Below are 16,864 nucleotides of genomic sequence, written 5' to 3'. Positions count from 1 at the left end.
AAATGCCCTGGTACGGCCGAGAGTGGGGAAAGTCCGCTCTCCCTCTCGAAATGCTCTCACATGGCCATGTGTATGTAGCCTCTTCCAGGGAAGTCCTACTCACTAACTTCTCGTGTCGGGGGTGTTGTTTACGAAATTGAGAGGACAAAAAGCGAATGTCCGGGTTGATAGATAGGGAGGATCCATCTAGGAGAGTTGGAAAACCCTGATTTCAAACCAATGTTGCACATGGGCTCCGGTATCCTGAAGGAACAAATGGCGTATAAACCAATTGTTGGTCACCGGCTTCCATGGGACTGCATCTCCTTACGATGCTCCACTGCCTTGTGGATCAGACCATTGGTTCGAAGGCTCCAGGTGTGGCCCCCTAAGAAAACCACCTACTTCGGTTTGGGCACCCGAGCAGTATCACAGCCCTCACACATATCGAATGAGATGTGTTGCGCATATGTATTCGGTGCCCCTTTGTACCAGTATTTGTGTTCAAATAAATAAAATAAATAAATATGGTCATACCCTTAACTGTTATTGTCGACCCGAATCATTTTGGTAAGTAAAGACTACTTAGTTGAACTGTGCTTGATTGTCGTGACTGTTTTAGAAGTTGGGTGGGATGGTTAATGTATATCGACTCTTAATCTCCCATTAGATTCTGAGTTTCTAAATTATTTTTTCATTTATTACTCGAAATAATTATCTTTTCTCGGATCATGTTGTGTATGTCTAGTGTTTTCATCTGTCACTGGTACTCAGTACTACTACTTTGGTATTCCTCTTAATTGCACTTCGCTGTGTTTGAGCGACTTTGATCAATGTACACATGTGCCAGGTTTCATATTGCTTATGACGGACTTAAATCTAGTGTCACCCTGTTGTTGTCTCATAACCCTTAACCATTATGATGGTGTGCATAAATAAGTTTTTACTACATTCATAGAGAAGTTTACTCGTTAAACGCATAATAACGTTCTATATGACAGTTACATCACAACTGCGATGTAAATGAATTATACGTTATTGATTCCACAATCAGAATTTGTGTTAATATAAGTAACATTTTGTCAAGAAGGAAGAAAGAATTAGTTCGGAAAAAGAAAGGTATAAAATAACATCACTATTACTTAACCGATGATCCTAGCAGATACGAGCTACATTTCTAAGACATCGGTGATCAAATTCTAGTAACCTACGAGTATCTTCTACTCTTAATGGCCACGTTTTGCAGCCGTAAAGTAGGACAGAATTAACTACTGCACGGTATACTTGTTCCTTAATTGATAGACGGATATCTGGCCTTTGCCATATGACGTAAGTAGGTAAAAGCCAAACGAACTTTCTGAATCCGTGCAGAGCTTTCGTCAGACACCAAACCATTATAGCTAGTCAGACTTCCAAGATAAGTGAAGTTGTCGACGCGTTCGACTATTTCACTCACTATCCTTAGTTCAGATGTTGACGCATGTCAGTCCTGAGACAATAACTTGCATTTCGAGGTGGAAAAACACATCCCAAACATTCTGGCATTGTTGCTCAGTGCTATGAAAAGGCTCTGCATTTTATCAGCATCTTCACCAAGCAGGACTATGTTATCTGCATATTCTAAGTCGGTAAGTAAACCTCCTGGTTGGAGATGGATTCCCGATTATTCAGTGGACCTGAACGTTGTTTCCATCAGTACATCTATGATGAATTTGAACAAAAATGGAGATAGTGGACAGCCTTGACGGAGACAACTTGAGGTTGTAAAAACAAATGACAGTTCGTCATAAGCTCTGACTTGACTAGCGGTGTTCGAGTAAAGAGCCTTCACATGGTTTATGTACTTCTGAGGTACACCTTTCGATGACAGACAGTCACAGAATTTCTCGGTCTATAGAGTGGAATGCTGCTTTTGAGTCAAGAAAAACTATTGTTGTCGGACGCCGATAAACATGCCTGTGTTCTAGAACCTGACGAATAGTGAATATGTGGTCTATGCAGCCACGACCAGGTCTGAAGCCAGTGGAAGGAGGAGGAAGTCAAAAGAGGAAGTTTAGAGTCGAAAGTCGACATAGGAGAAATAATACAAATTGAAGAGGGAGATTGATTATGAATACCGTGATATTGAGTACTGTTAAAGGTACGGTGGCGGTTATCACCTCCCGGTTTCTCACACTGTGGAAGGGTTCTTCTAGAGTTATCTGGAAAGGAAATTGGGTTAGGAATGGTCCTAGTGACCTGAGAGCGTTTTTCATAACCCTTTGGTTGAAATCACTAGTAGATGTTACTACTGTTTCGACAGCTGTTCGTATATCTTTCTAAGCAACACCTGGGTCAGCCTCGTTTTCAGAACTACCTAAGTGTGACCTCAGTTGTTCCTGGAACCTACTTTTTGCTTCCTCGTCATCAAGTTCGACTCTAATGGGTCTTAATGTGGTTTTGGTGCGTCCAGCGAGGCGCAAGCATATGCGTGCTCGTATTAGAGCATGATCGTAGTCCAAACAGGTATTCCAGAACGAGTGACAGTCTTCTATTGAACCTCTCCAACGATGACTGATGGCAATATGGTCTATTTGACTCCATTGTTGATTTGGTGCAGGCGGTCACCATGTTATACGATGTCTCTCCTTATCCTTAAAATTAGTGCTTGCTAAAAATAAACGATTGTCTGAGCACAGTTGAAACAGACGATCATCATTATCTGTTCACTGAGCCAGAATACAAACTTAGATCCATTTTACTGTTGTTGTTAACTAATTTAGTGTTTTTGAATATGACAACGAAGCTATGTTTTGGTTACGTACGCTTTATCTGATTTGAACTTTTCCAGACTAAATGTCTTTTAGGAGATATTGAAAACGTTTTTAATAGTCACATAACCATTGTTGATCTCGCTGGAAGTGAACGTCAAACATCTACATCTACTTTGAGTGGACGTTTTATTGTAAGTTTATATTATATTTGAGTACTATTTTGCAAGATAGTTCATATATTGGGATTTATGTTAGTTGTATTCAGTGATTCTATGTACTTATTAATAGCAGTGGTAATAAATAAATTACACGATTAGTTTCTAGTGCTTTTTAATTATTTTTTTTTAATTATTAAGAATGTAGGTGATGTATTGCATTTTAAAGTAAATATTTTCAAACCATTCCAGTGTTTTGGCGGTTGATATATTGTCTGGAAAGATTTATTTTTACAGGATTTTTGAGTGTTTAGTAATTTGACACTTAATAGTAAATATAAGAAAGTACATTTAACTGTTAAACAACATCGTGGCAATGAATGTGTTTTCAGTGAGTCAAATTTACTACTTCGAAAAAGTAGATCTAGTGTTCTGCAACACAATAAATAACAATGTCACTACTCACCCATCTTCTAATGGGCTTTATCCAAAACGGTGTTTTCTTGATAAACAGTTAGCTTAAGCTATTGATGATTTATCCGTACCAATGTTATCTACTTTTAACTGCGACATTTTTGGAATACTAATATTTTGAAACGTGGTCCCTAAGAGTAGGATATTCGTTGTTTACTGGTACTTGACTGTGGATGTTTTCATAGCATTTCCTGTGTATTTTGGAACCGTCGGGTTAGCAACTCAGAGGTTATACTTAAATTTCTAGCTATGGACGGGAAATCGATTAGTGAGGTAGTGAATGTTCATTGGCTGAGGTGTCTGGGATATGCATTACGTATATCTATCAACCGCATACTTCTATGGCTGATGTCTGGTGTAGAAGTACGTTGAAAAAAGGCTAGGCTTGATCGACCCAAAACGTAGCATCAGTTCTTGAATGCTGTAACTGTTGGACTGAGCAATATAGGTTGGTGCAAATTAACTGTTTAGGATCAGCATAATTATCGTAGCTAATGGTAAGAGGCTTTGAATGACATGGCTCAAGATCATTCGCAATGATATAGGTACATTTATTCTTATTCTTTCCTTAGATTATAAGTTTCTAAATCCCTTTTAGTTTTCCTTTAATTCATTAAGTTCTTGAATCGTATCTTCAGTGCCTAATCTTTCCTATTACCAACAAAACTGTCACTAGTTTTACCATTGTGGGATTTTCCTTGGAAATTTCATCTCATCGCTAATAGGGTGTGGCAACTTGCCCGATATGCACACATACCACGTTCTACTTTGCGTTTGACTAACCGACTTGCATGAAATGTAAGAACTAAAAGTAAGTACTAAGATTTGTACCGTATGGCAACTTGCGTATGACTAAGTGATTGAACTAAACTTTTGGTTTCTGTTGAATGATTTAGTTAAGATACATTATTCCTATCCTTGAAATGTGGTCAGTAAGGAGGGGAAGACTATAAAGTTTACATTTTCCAGAACCTATATTGAGTTATAGGCTTTCGGATGAATAGCCTACGTACTACCCGACAGCACAAATATTAGGATAAATTGTCCCATTTCATATTTATTTTAACTGAATAATTATCTATGATAACTGCACGATGTTCTTATTTAGAATGCTTACAACGTGTTGGAAGGCTAAATAGTGTGACGTTAACACACAACCACCACAGTAGTTTGAATAATTTCTTATCTGTCCTCTAAAACAACGAGTGTGGATTACATTTCGATTCCTACATTATAGGGGCGTAACTGATTGGAGACGTTTTCAGATGTAGATATATAGCAACTACTCAATATTCCGAGAATTATTTTCTGTAGCCAAACTTATGGTGTTGCATAAAGCGATTATTATTGTTGTTATTATCTCTAATGTGAGTTGAATGACGATTTAAAGTACCGATTTTCCGTTTCAAAAAACTAACATAGCATATGAGTCAAATATAATATTTTAAGCCCGGTTTGCCCGTTTTTATTTGACATTGTTTACGGAGTAGTGTAAAAACTTTTTAATGGGTAACAATTTCGTGATTTTTACTCAGCTCCATTTTAAATTTTGCTATGAATAAGAAAGGTAAAATAATTCATACTCATTTATACTAGTTGTCTATCTAGATTTACTTCATATTTTAGTCACTATGAAATTATGACAAGATTTAAATGGACAGCCAGTTTAACAAAGTGTCAGCTTGACGAAACTCGGTAGAGTTAAGAACTGGCCGGTTCTTATTTCTCATTGTTCAATTCTTTAGGCTCCGGATCGGTTACAATAAGCTCTTTCGTTCGAAGGCTGGATGAGTCACTTGTTTTCAAAGTCTTACTCAGTTACCCGGGATTTACTTTCATTTCTTAAAGGGTTTGTAACAGGTCTTATAGTTTAGGAATTGTTAGTTCGAATGAAGTATTCATTTAAATTATAGTAAAGATTAAATTTTATTCGCTGGTGTGACGGGTGAATTTATGTGATAATAGGATTACCAGAAAGCCGTCTGATATGTGACTGCAAAGGATTACTATTTAGCAAAAGTACAACTCTATGTACACTTAACTTAAAATTACAGAAGTATGGATGTATGGTTTGTCAGTCAGTCAGTCAGCTACAACGTAGGACCAGGCACATATGTGCATCGGTTCAGGTTGCCATACCGCATCAGCACAACAAGATGAACACCGGATTCATAGCAGTGGTTGGGTCAAAGGTGGTAATATATAAGAGAAAGATTGCATATGGAGATATAGTACAAGAAGAAAGAATTGGTTCGTAGAAAGAAAGATATGAAGTGTTTTTAATCTCTTAGTTTAAGGGAAGACAGAGAGTGTATACATCCACACCATTGTGATCGATTCTGATCCATGTCACCAAGAGTCTCCAACCATTGGTCACGATAGTCACGCGGACCCCAACCAAGTAGTCTGCATCTACCAACATGGCTCAGACTAGAAGTTAGTGACTTCATGCACTGATGCCACGTTTTGGTTTGGCCGCCCCTAACTTTCTTCCAACCATCTCCAATACCGGATATCATTGCACGTCGTGGTAATCGGTGTTCAGGCATACGTAACACATGGCCCAACCATCTCAGTCGATGAAGATTCATAACCTCATCAACTGATATACCATCATTCCCTAATACTCTGCGTCTAACCTCACTATTACTTACCCGGTGATCCCAGCAGACGCCAGCAATATTTCTGAGGCATCTGTGGTCAAATACTAGTAGCTTGCGAGTGTCTTCCACTCTTAATGGCCATGTTTCGCTTCCGTAAAGTAAAACAGAACGGACTGCCGCGCAGTATACTCGTCCTTTTATTGATAGACGGATATCTCGCCTTCGCCATAGGTGGCGCAAGTTGGCAAAAGCCAAACGAGCTTTTCGAATCCGTGCTAAGATTTCGTCAGACACCAACCCATTAGGGCTGATCAGACTTCCAAGATAAGTGAAACTGTCAACGCGTTCATGTGTGGTTTGTACTGTAGAATGGGGTTTCCAATAATTCAGACTAATAACAATATGAAAGTTTGAAGGAAAAAAAGATTCTTCTCATTACTAAAAAGCCTAAAATATTGGTTGATAGTCATAATGTTTCCCGTAACTATTAAATTTGTCAGTGTTTACTGTCATTTCTTTTATTCATTTCTTGTAATATATTATTTTGATTTTTAAAATAACGTTTTTGAAAAGGTTATGTTGTCAGTGACCTATGTAATTATTTTCTTCATTAAGCTATTGCAATTTTATAGGTCCACTTTTATTCACCATGTGTTTTAGGAAAGCTGTCAAATCAACAAGTCGTTGTTTACTCTCGGGAAAGTAATCACTCAACTTTCCCAGAATATCACTTACAAGAGAAGGGCATTTCCATCCCCTGAACCACGTTCAGTTGTTCAGGATACTTGTCCACTGCTTTCAGTAACACCATGCCGATTGGTCAATAAACGACGGGATTTTGTTTCTTATCGCGATTCTTTGCTAACCTGGTTTGTTGATATTTATGGTTATTTTTTGTTAAATATTTTTATGCATCCAGTTGTAGTCACTTAACCAGTATCCAATTATTGACTCATTATTGAACATGTGGTCACAAGATTTTGAATTAACTCATTCACTGTATGCTCGTGTCTCATTATTATTCCATTTAATTTTAGTGAAGTATTTCACTAGGTTAAGATAGCTAGTTGCATTTGGTCTTTTCATAAGTTAATTGCACTGTTTCTTTTCTCTGACTAAGGATTTTCTTAGTCATTTACTAACTGGGGCTGATAGAGTTAAAACATTGTAGTTGGTCAGTTACTTGCAACGCGTTAGAAAAACCAAACAAATTAAATTAAGTATCAGAAGTAAATGATTAAGAGTTAATTTAAAATAAGATCAGAATTTTAAAGCATTGAGGTTTTCTATGGTTATTGGTACTCACAAGATTGCTTATAAGTAGTATATAGTGCGTCTCATGGAGGTTGCTACAGTCGGCAGCCAAAGAGAATAGTTCCAGAAGTTCAAAAAACATGGCATATGCAGAACACCGAAGACCAGAAGAAAAGCGAGAGAAGACAGTCTAGAACCAATTTGAATTGCAGAACATGCTAATGTTTGACTGAAAACTAGGTGTACATATTGCACGAACATTCTTTCTGCCAGTGGCTTCTCCCTACACATCGTTAGTGAAAATAATATATTTGTAAAGTCCCAATGAGTAAAAGCTAGATTTCTGACGTTTCGTGAATTAGCGTACGACACTTCTTCACAGAATAAAAATAAACAAATTGAATAAACATGAGTTCAAGAGACAAAGAAAAATATTTTTAGTACAATCGAAATTAAGATAGGTCTAGTCATGTTAGTGTTATTATGTTCTTTCGAACAAGGTTATTTCATATTTTGTGATACCTAGTTGTATGTCGTTGTGTGTGTTAGCGGGTGTGAAAGATGATACTTGTATTCCTTTCTGGGTAATTTTGGCATTATTAATATTCATTTGGTAGTTGCTAGATAATAACATGTACTGTTATTGCTAATTTGATTTGTAGATTTTCTAGTTCTAAATGATTATTTGGAGGTCTTTTTGTGTAGCCTGGATGCTGTTTGGCACAAGCCTTGATTTCACGAGAAGGTTGCCCAGCAAACAATGCACCATAGTCTACACATCCTAGTCTGTTGGCACACTGTTGTGCTGAAGCGACAGGGATTTTGTCCTTGATTTGAACCAAAGCACTTCGAAGTGTTCGTTATTTTATAGAAATTTTTAATTCTGTGTGATCTAAGTATTCGTTGTAGTTCTTATGTTGTTTCAGTGCTGTGCATCAGTGCTTGAAGTCACTAACTTCCAGCCTGTGCCATGCTGGTTGATGCAGACTACTTGGTTGGGGTCTGCGCAAATATCATGACCAATGGTTAGAGACTCTTGGTGACATGGCTCAGAATCGATCACAATGGCGCCGGCGTATACACTTTATGTCTTCCTTTAAACGGTGGGATTAAAATTATTTTACACCTTTCTTTCTACGAACTAATTCTTTCTTCCTGTACTATATTCTTAAACACAATCTTTCGTTCAAACATTACTACCATTGAAGTGATTATTTTTATGAATTTGGTGTACATCTTGTTGTGCTAATGAGGTGTGGCAACTTGGAACAACGCGTATATATGCGTGGTCCTACCTTGTAGATGACTGACCTTGGGGATACAAAAATGTGGTTGGCATCTTTATAGGTTTAAATGGATTTTTGTAACAATCAGATAGACTGACATTGCAACAAACGATAAGAGTAAACAATCACAAAGTTTTTGAAAGGCTCAACACGTGATGTCAATCGGTAATTAGTTACTTGACTAAACACAGGAAATATATCCTTAGTGTATTTGAACCAAATTAGTCCTTTCAACAGTTGCGCTGAGCGCTCCGATTTTTGGCTATCTCAAAATAATAATATTAATCAAAGAGAACTAAGGATACACACAAAGTCCAAAGAATACATGGAAACATTGAGGCTAGCGAATACTGACCAGGACAATGTGAAGAATTTTCGGTTTATATATATTGGTTTGTAGGTTAATGATAATAATTTATACCATATGGTATTTCTAAATAATGCGAATTCTGAATGATAGTACCTGAAAATTCCATGCACAACTAAAAGTAAACACGAAACCACGCTTTCAGGAAAATAATTAGATTTCAATTTACATAGAACACCACTTGATTGATTTATTTATTTGAACACATAAATGTTGGTACAAGAGAGCGCCAACATATATGCGCCACACAAAACAATGAGAATTCGAAGAGAAATAGAAAAAAAAAGAGAACAATAACGAAGAGATTGGTGTAAGGTAGTGTGGTAGTAATGAAAGAACGCAAAGTTACAATCGGAAAAAATCTTTCAGGTAAGGGAGACACAACCACTTTTTATGAAGAAAGTAAAAGAAGGTTACAGCAGGATCGCCACTGCCTTCTATTCTCAGCCATATCTGATAACGTCTCTAGCCACTGTGTTGCACCATCTCTCAGACCCCAACCAGGGAGTCGTGAAGGACCAACAGAAGCCAGTCCTTTGCAGCTTTCTTTCATACCACGACACCATGTCATGCACTGACCACCTCTCCGCTTCTTCCAACCAGTCCCAGAGTCGGTAAATAATACACGACGTGGAATTCTCTGGGAAGACATTCGGAGAACATGTCCAAGCCACCGAAGTCGGTGTTTCAAGATGGTGACACCAATTGCATTATCGTCTCTGCGCCCGAACACATGATGCCGAACCTCTGCATTACTGACATGGTGTTGCCACTGGATGTCAGCAATCCTTCGGGGGCAACGACGATCAAACACAGTTGTCTAACATCCTTAACTCGGAGAGGCCAGGTTTCACAAGCATAGAGCAAAACTGCTCTCACCGACGCGTTGTATACAGCCAGACTAACATCACGAAGGCGCCAAAGATTACCCAGATTGGCACAAGCCTCTTTGGCTTTCACTATATGTGAATTGATCCGACTACACACGTCATTACTGGCACTTATGCAGCTACCCGGATATACAAACCTCTCGACTACTTCTATGCGCTCATTACCCAGGGTGAATACAGGATCAGGATCCTGCCAGTCTTGTAAAAGTACTTTGCACTTCGAAGGTGCAAAGCACATACCATACCTACGGATACTGATTGTCAACTGATTAAGTGTGGATTGCATGCCTTGGGCATCATCACACAGTAAGACAATATCGTCCGCATACTCAAGGTCGAGAAGTCTTTCTCCAGGCAACAGATCCACACCACCATTACTTACATTCATCAGAGCTGTTTCCAGAATGTCGTCGATGACATAGTTGAAGAGGAATGGTGAGATTGGGCAACCCTGCCTAACCCCACTGCTCGAATGGAAAAATGGAGAAAGGTGATTGTATGCCATCACTCTGCCTGAGGTGTTTTTATATAGGGCTTTTAGGATGTTAATAAACTTCTCAGGCACACCCTTCTTCAATAGACAATCCCAGAGAACAGCCCTGTCCAACGAATCGAAGGCAGCCCTGATGTCAAGAAACACTACGATTGCTGGCCCTTGATAAGTATAACAATGTTCTAACATTTGGGGGAGGGTGAAGATACGATCAATACGTCCTCAACCAGAAGGAAGACCAGCCTGTGCCTCGCGAGTCAATCTTTCTCGGGTTTTGAACAACCTACGAAGTACGACGAAAGCCAATAGCTTGGACGCAATCGGAAGTAGACTTATCCCCCGATAGTTGTTACAGGAACGACGTGAACCCTTTTTAAAGATAGGGACAACTATCGACTCATTCCATGACGTTGGTACACTCTCTAGTTCCCAAACCTTTGTGAACAACGTCGTCAATTCCTTAGTCAAAAAGTCACCACCATCTTTAAAAAGAGCCGGAGGTAAGTCATCTGGGCCAGGTGATTTGTAACGCTTCAAGAGTTGGAGTTCCTTGCGGACTTCTTCCTTGTTTGGTGGATCAGTCGACACCGGCCATGAAGGGCAGGACAGTCTGACCGATGTTGCCGGAGCAGCAGGCCAGTTGAACTGCCCTTCGAAAAATTCTGCCCATCGTCCAAGACGTCGATGGATGTTAGTGTTTGGAATCCCATCATCCTCGCAGATTGTTTCACTCACACCAGACTTCTTGCTGCCAGTGGCTCGGATGAGCTGGAAGAGCTTCCGGTAGTTACCAGATGCAGCTGCTGCTTCCAGCTCATTAGCACGCATCGACCACCAGGCTTCTCGGTCCTTACGCAAGCTTTGCCCAATTTCCTTACGTAACATCCTTCGTTTATGGTCAAACTCACGGTCACCCGGAGTAGACCGACGGGCTTCAATGAGTTGTAAGGAACCTGGAGAAACCCAGTGCTTATAAGCGGGACGTTTTGCGAACCCACAACTGACTGTTCCCGCCATTTTCATGGCGTCATGCAATTGCAACCAATGCTCATCTATACTTTTCGGTGGAGTGGTAGCTAGCCCAGAAACTAGCTCGGTTCGATACTTACTTGCAGCAGAAGTTGCAACCAGCTTGCTAATATCAATCCGTTGATGGCGGTCACTTCGTTGTCCACTGAAAAGTAAGGTAAGATTGGCGCAGACCAAGGCATGGTCAGAGTCCAGATAGGTACTCCAAAAGGAGCGGCAGTCTTGTACACAACCACGCCAGCGGTAGCTGATCGCGATGTGATCAATCTGAGTCCAGGCTTGAGATGCAGAGGGAGGACGCCAGGTGGCACATCGGCGATGACTGTGCCGAAAGTTAGTGCTAGTCAGAAACAGGTTGTGGTCTGTGCAAAGTTGCAGTAGACGGTCCCCGTTATCTGACCTGCGACCAACGACTCTCCATCGGCCACCTAAACGACTCTCTTCTGTGCCTAGACGCCCGACCTGTGCATTCAAATCTCCGGCTAGTACTACACCACTTGATACAAGATACACGAAAAATCGCACCGATTCTGGAACATCTACTGGAACAATTACCAGAAAATCTTATACGTTAAAAAAGGTTTTCCATTTTGTCAAAACAAAAAAGCCTCCCACCTAACATCTCAAAGGAAATGAGAGCTCTACATTCGTTACGAAAAGATGAGACGATTATAATTACCAAGGACAATAAAAATACAAGTGGTCATGAGCAAAACGGACTACCAAGAAAAAATCGATGAACATTCATCAAGGGAACCATGTTTGAACATCAGTCAGTCAGTAACAACGTAGAACTTCATACGTACGTACATCAGTTCGAGTTGCCATACCACATTAGCACAGAGATGCAGTTGTCGATTCAAACCCCGTAGTGGTAGAGGTAGTAAGAGTATAAGCATTAATCGGGAAGATTAGGGTTTGGAGATGTTATTTAAAGAGTATAATACAGTGAAATAAATTTGGGAAGCGAAAAAAGAGACAAGGAGGAATCAGGAGATTAAAATTTGGGAGAACACAAAGAGTGTATGCACCTGCCCCATTGCAAACGATTTTGAGCCATGTCATTCAGGGTCTTCAATCATCGGTTGCTATCGTCTCGCGTATCCCAACCAAGTAGTCGACAACTACCAACACGGTTCAGTCCACTTGTCAGTGACTTCATGGATTTGTGCCATGTTTTGGTCTGACCGCCCCTAGATTTCTTTCAACCTATTCCTACACCATAAAACATCGCTCGTCGGGACAGTCGGTGGTTGGACATACGTAACACATATCCCAGCCATCTCAACTGATGAAGTTTCACTACTTCATCAATTGATTTGCCATCCTTACCTAGTACTAGTTTCCTAACAACTGCGTTACTTATTCGATGGTCCCAGGATATACGAACAATGTTTCGAAGACACCTATAATCGAATACTAGTAACCTACGAATAACCTCTATTCTTATCAGCCATGTTTCACTGCCATAAATTAGGACGGAACGAACTGCTGCACAGTAAACACGTCCTTTGGTTGATAGACGGATATCTCGCCTACGCCATAAGTGACGCAAGTTGGTAAAAGCTAGTCGAGCCTTCTGTATCCGTGCTGAGATTTGGTCACACACTAGACCACAAGGGCTGATGAGACTCCCAAGATAAGTGAAGCGGTCGACACGCTCAACTACTTTACTCCCTATCATTAGTTCGAGTGTCAATGCAACCCAATCCTGAAGCAACAGTCTTCTATCGAGCCCCTCCATCGGTGGCTGATAGCGATGTGATCTATTTGGATCCAACGTTGGGACGAATTAGGGGTCGCCATGTCAAAAGATGTTTTTCCTTATGCTTAAAGTTAGTATTTGCAAGGTACAGGCGGTTATCTGAGCATAGCTGCAACAGACGGTCGCCATTATCTGTTCTCTCTCTATAATTACAGTTAAATCAGATACATGCTAACTTTTTAAAGAACTCGAGTCATTTGCTCATATCTCCTGATGATTTACTTTATATTTCAAATTGTTCAGCACATTCCGTTTGTAAGGACTACCAAATATTCTTAAACCTGATATACCTTTAAAACATAAACTTCAAAAACACTCCGATATATAGTATACCTAAATATCAAAGTGGTATACTGAAACATCTTTGAAATAACGTAAAAAGTATCACTAAAGATTTCTGTGATTTTAAGTCAAAATTTTCAGAACTAACCGCCAAAGATAACGAAACGATGGTAAGCCATGATTTTGTATTTTTACAGACTAGGATTCCAAATTCTAACAATGACTTGATAGATGATGATATTCTATCTAGCAAGATGTCCATTAAATATTAGCTTAATAATGAAATCCCTTAAATTCGGCATGGCTTCAACCTCATTAACGTCCAAAGGAACTCGGTATAAACAAACTAACGGAGTAGCTATGGAACCGCCTCTGTAATCGATTGTCGTTAATTTTCTCATATCCTATACAGAATTGCGTAATTTTGGAAGTACCAGCTAACCTCACATTTCGCTTATCAGATTTGTAGATGACACTTTTGTCACAATGAAGGAACCATCATAAAATTTTTTTATAAAATGATAAATACTTTCTCAGCGCACATAAAATACACTTCCGAAAATGAACTCAGTGAACTACCATTTTTAGACTGTGCCACATAATATTCTTGCGTTGTTCCTTTGTATTATTTGAACTTGGATTTATTTTGATTTGGTTATTTGTTTATTCTCTGAAGAAGTGGCTTACACTGAGTCACGAAACGTCGGAAAATCCAGTTTTTCTACTAATTGGGATACTACCAATATATTAATTTATTTAAAACAATCTACCCAATGTTCAATTTATTCGAAAGTATCAAGTCAAACCTGGGTAATGATACCTACAAGCACAATAATAATAAATTGAATAGACTATCATGGGTTAGCGCTGTGGTTTTATCGTACCGTCGTGGAACGACATAAGCCAGTCAGTCAGCTACAACGTAGGACCACGCATATATACGCGTTGTTCCAAGTTGCCACACCTCATTAGCACAACAAGATGTACACCAAATTCATAAAAATAATCACTTCAATGGTAGTAATGTTTGAACGAAAGATTGTGTTTAAGAATATAGTACAGGAAGAAAGAATTAGTTCGTAGAAAGAAAGGTGTAAAATAATTTTAATCCCACCGTTTAAAGGAAGACATAAAGTGTATACGCCGGCGCCATTGTGATCGATTCTGAGCCATGTCACCAAGAGTCTCTAACCATTGGTCATGATATTTGCGCAGACCCCAACCAAGTAGTCTGCATCTGCCAACATGGTTCAAATCAGAAGTAAGTGACTTTATGGCCTGTTTTCACGCTTTGTTTTGGTCACCATTCGATTTCTTCCAACTGTCTCCAATACTACTCAACACTCCGTGGTAATCAGTGGTTGGACATGCGTAATACGTGACCCAACCATCTCAGTCGATGGGGCTCACAACCTCATCAACTGATTTACGATCATTCTCTAATATTCTCAAAAATAAGCTATCTTTGTATTTCAGAATTTTAATCTCACTTTTTGAAACTTCTGACTAATATCTTTATCGATATAGGACTGTGGAAGTTATTGAATTTCATTAAAATCATGGATCGATCTAACTTCGATCATCATTAAAAACTCAAAAGCATTAGATTTAGGTTTCATCGTCAGTTTGTACTTATAAGGAGTCCCATGCTTGGACCAAAAGTTCATCCAGAGCTTCTGGGTCTTAAATGGTGATGTGACCTAGATGAGTTCATGATTTTGATAACATCTTTATAGTTGCATGGCTCTATGCATTTCGCAGAAACGCGATTAGAATTTGCGGCGAGACTATAATTTATGGATGGACCGATCGGGTATAAGATACCTGGTCTCTGATTTTGGCGCGAAATTTATGCTTCCAGTTGGCTAAATAGAGTTTTAGCATTATAGCTGATATCAGTTCGTGATGAAAACCCTGAATCTAATTCTTAACCTTAACCATCAACTGCAAACCATAATTCTATTTTCTCATGCTGGTTTATAACCCTCATGTGGTCCTGGTTTGTATATGGACACTCAAGGTCACTTCAGCGTCGCCCAAAGGTCGTCCATATATTATAGTCACACCGAAATTGCTAATGTCGGATTTTTGTGACATTCACTGATTAAGCTGTAAAGTCAAGCGTTCACTTCGATACATTTGTGCAGTTGAACTAAACATTTTAAATTCATTACATCGACTTTCACGTTGTTAGTTTATAATGCTTTTATTTCGTTCTGTTTTTTTTTCGTTTTAGGTTACTGAAGGATAGTTTAGGAGGCAATGCAGTCACAGTAATGCTGGCAACTGTCAGCCCCTGTCAAACTCATTACGACGAAACATTAAGCACTTTACGGTAGGAGCTATCGTCGTTTCAATTCAATTTAGATCTGATCTCATTTATGATTGAATGATGAAAGAATGTTTTGTTTGTAGTCCACCAACCAGCTGATTTTTGTTGGTTACTGTGACTCGTTTATTACTGATAATTCTGTTTCGATTTTCTCCTAACCCGTCTGCTCTGAATTGAAGCGTTTGTGAACGAATTGTCATTTTCATGTTCTTTAACTTGTTGCAAAGATACTTAGAAAGTCCTCATTTCTACTACATTGTATATTTTTAGTTATGCCAAAAAGGCGTCATGTATTGTCAATTCAGCGATGGTCAATGAAGATCCGAAAAGTCGATTGATTCGTGGTAATTTATATGTGTACCTTTGTCTTATATATATATATATATATATATATATATATATATATATATATATATATATATATATATATATCAACCAAAGTGTTTGTAACAGAGCTTCCATGAACTATCTGCTTGTCTGAATCATTTGTGTGAATACTTTTTTAAGACGTAAACCAGTAATCTGTTGAAGTAAAAAATAGAGTCCACTTCATGATACTATTTGTTCATTTGAAAAAAAGTAATCACCATCCCAGATTTACTATACTTTTTTATCCATCTGTATATCACAAACAACGTTTATTTAAAGTCCTATTTATTTTGTTTTTGAATTTACAACTTAGTTATCCTTACATTTATTTAAAATAACTCCGGTTAAACGTTTTGTCAATTTAACTCCAAAACGTCACAGTTAGGAGATAGACATCGAATCCATACTGTATTCTTTTTTCTTTAAGTGCTGATGTACGAGCAACAGGCATCATAAAAGTAATCCTCTATTACGTAATAAACTCAATTCATTAAAGTCGGTTTCTATCTACATCTTATAAGAGTTCTTATGATGATCTTAGGCTTCTTGAACCCTGGGGGATAAAAATGTATGTGAACATATAGTCTCCTGCTCGAAAGACAAGTACTTATGGCAGAGCCACTACGTATTATAGCAGCTGAACTGAATCTCATCGTTGTTATCAGGATATTAACACACGTCAGAAGGGAAGTGCAACTGCCTAGTTTGTTATGTGATGAACCACAACAATCAATTTTGCACATCATTATCTACAGTTCGCTTAATTTTAACGACTTTTTATTTTTAAGTGATTCAGTGAGTTAGTGCAAATTCTCAACTTTATTTAGCAAGAA

The 16,864-nt window shown here is 38.7% G+C and overlaps 1 protein-coding gene across 2 annotated transcripts in view; it reads left to right on the top strand.

Annotated features, from left to right (window-relative positions):
- The window catches only part of KIF13B (Kinesin-like protein kif13b), a 29,076-nt gene that overhangs the window by 5,391 nt on the left and 6,821 nt on the right, over window positions 1–16,864 (top strand). For both annotated transcript variants that reach the window (XM_035733686.2, XM_051209453.1), the window contains 4 exons: window positions 2,810–2,923; window positions 6,625–6,833; window positions 15,567–15,665; window positions 15,933–16,006. In XM_035733686.2, the coding sequence (XP_035587808.2) occupies window positions 2,810–2,923; window positions 6,625–6,833; window positions 15,567–15,665; window positions 15,933–16,006 (496 nt within the window). The remainder of the gene's footprint in view (window positions 1–2,809; window positions 2,924–6,624; window positions 6,834–15,566; window positions 15,666–15,932; window positions 16,007–16,864) is intronic.

This window comes from Schistosoma haematobium, chromosome 1, assembly GCF_000699445.3.
Source record: "Schistosoma haematobium chromosome 1, whole genome shotgun sequence".
Lineage (NCBI taxonomy): Eukaryota > Metazoa > Platyhelminthes > Trematoda > Strigeidida > Schistosomatidae > Schistosoma > Schistosoma haematobium.
The sequence above is the reverse complement of the archived record's forward strand: the minus strand, read 5'-3'. Positions and strand labels throughout refer to the sequence as shown.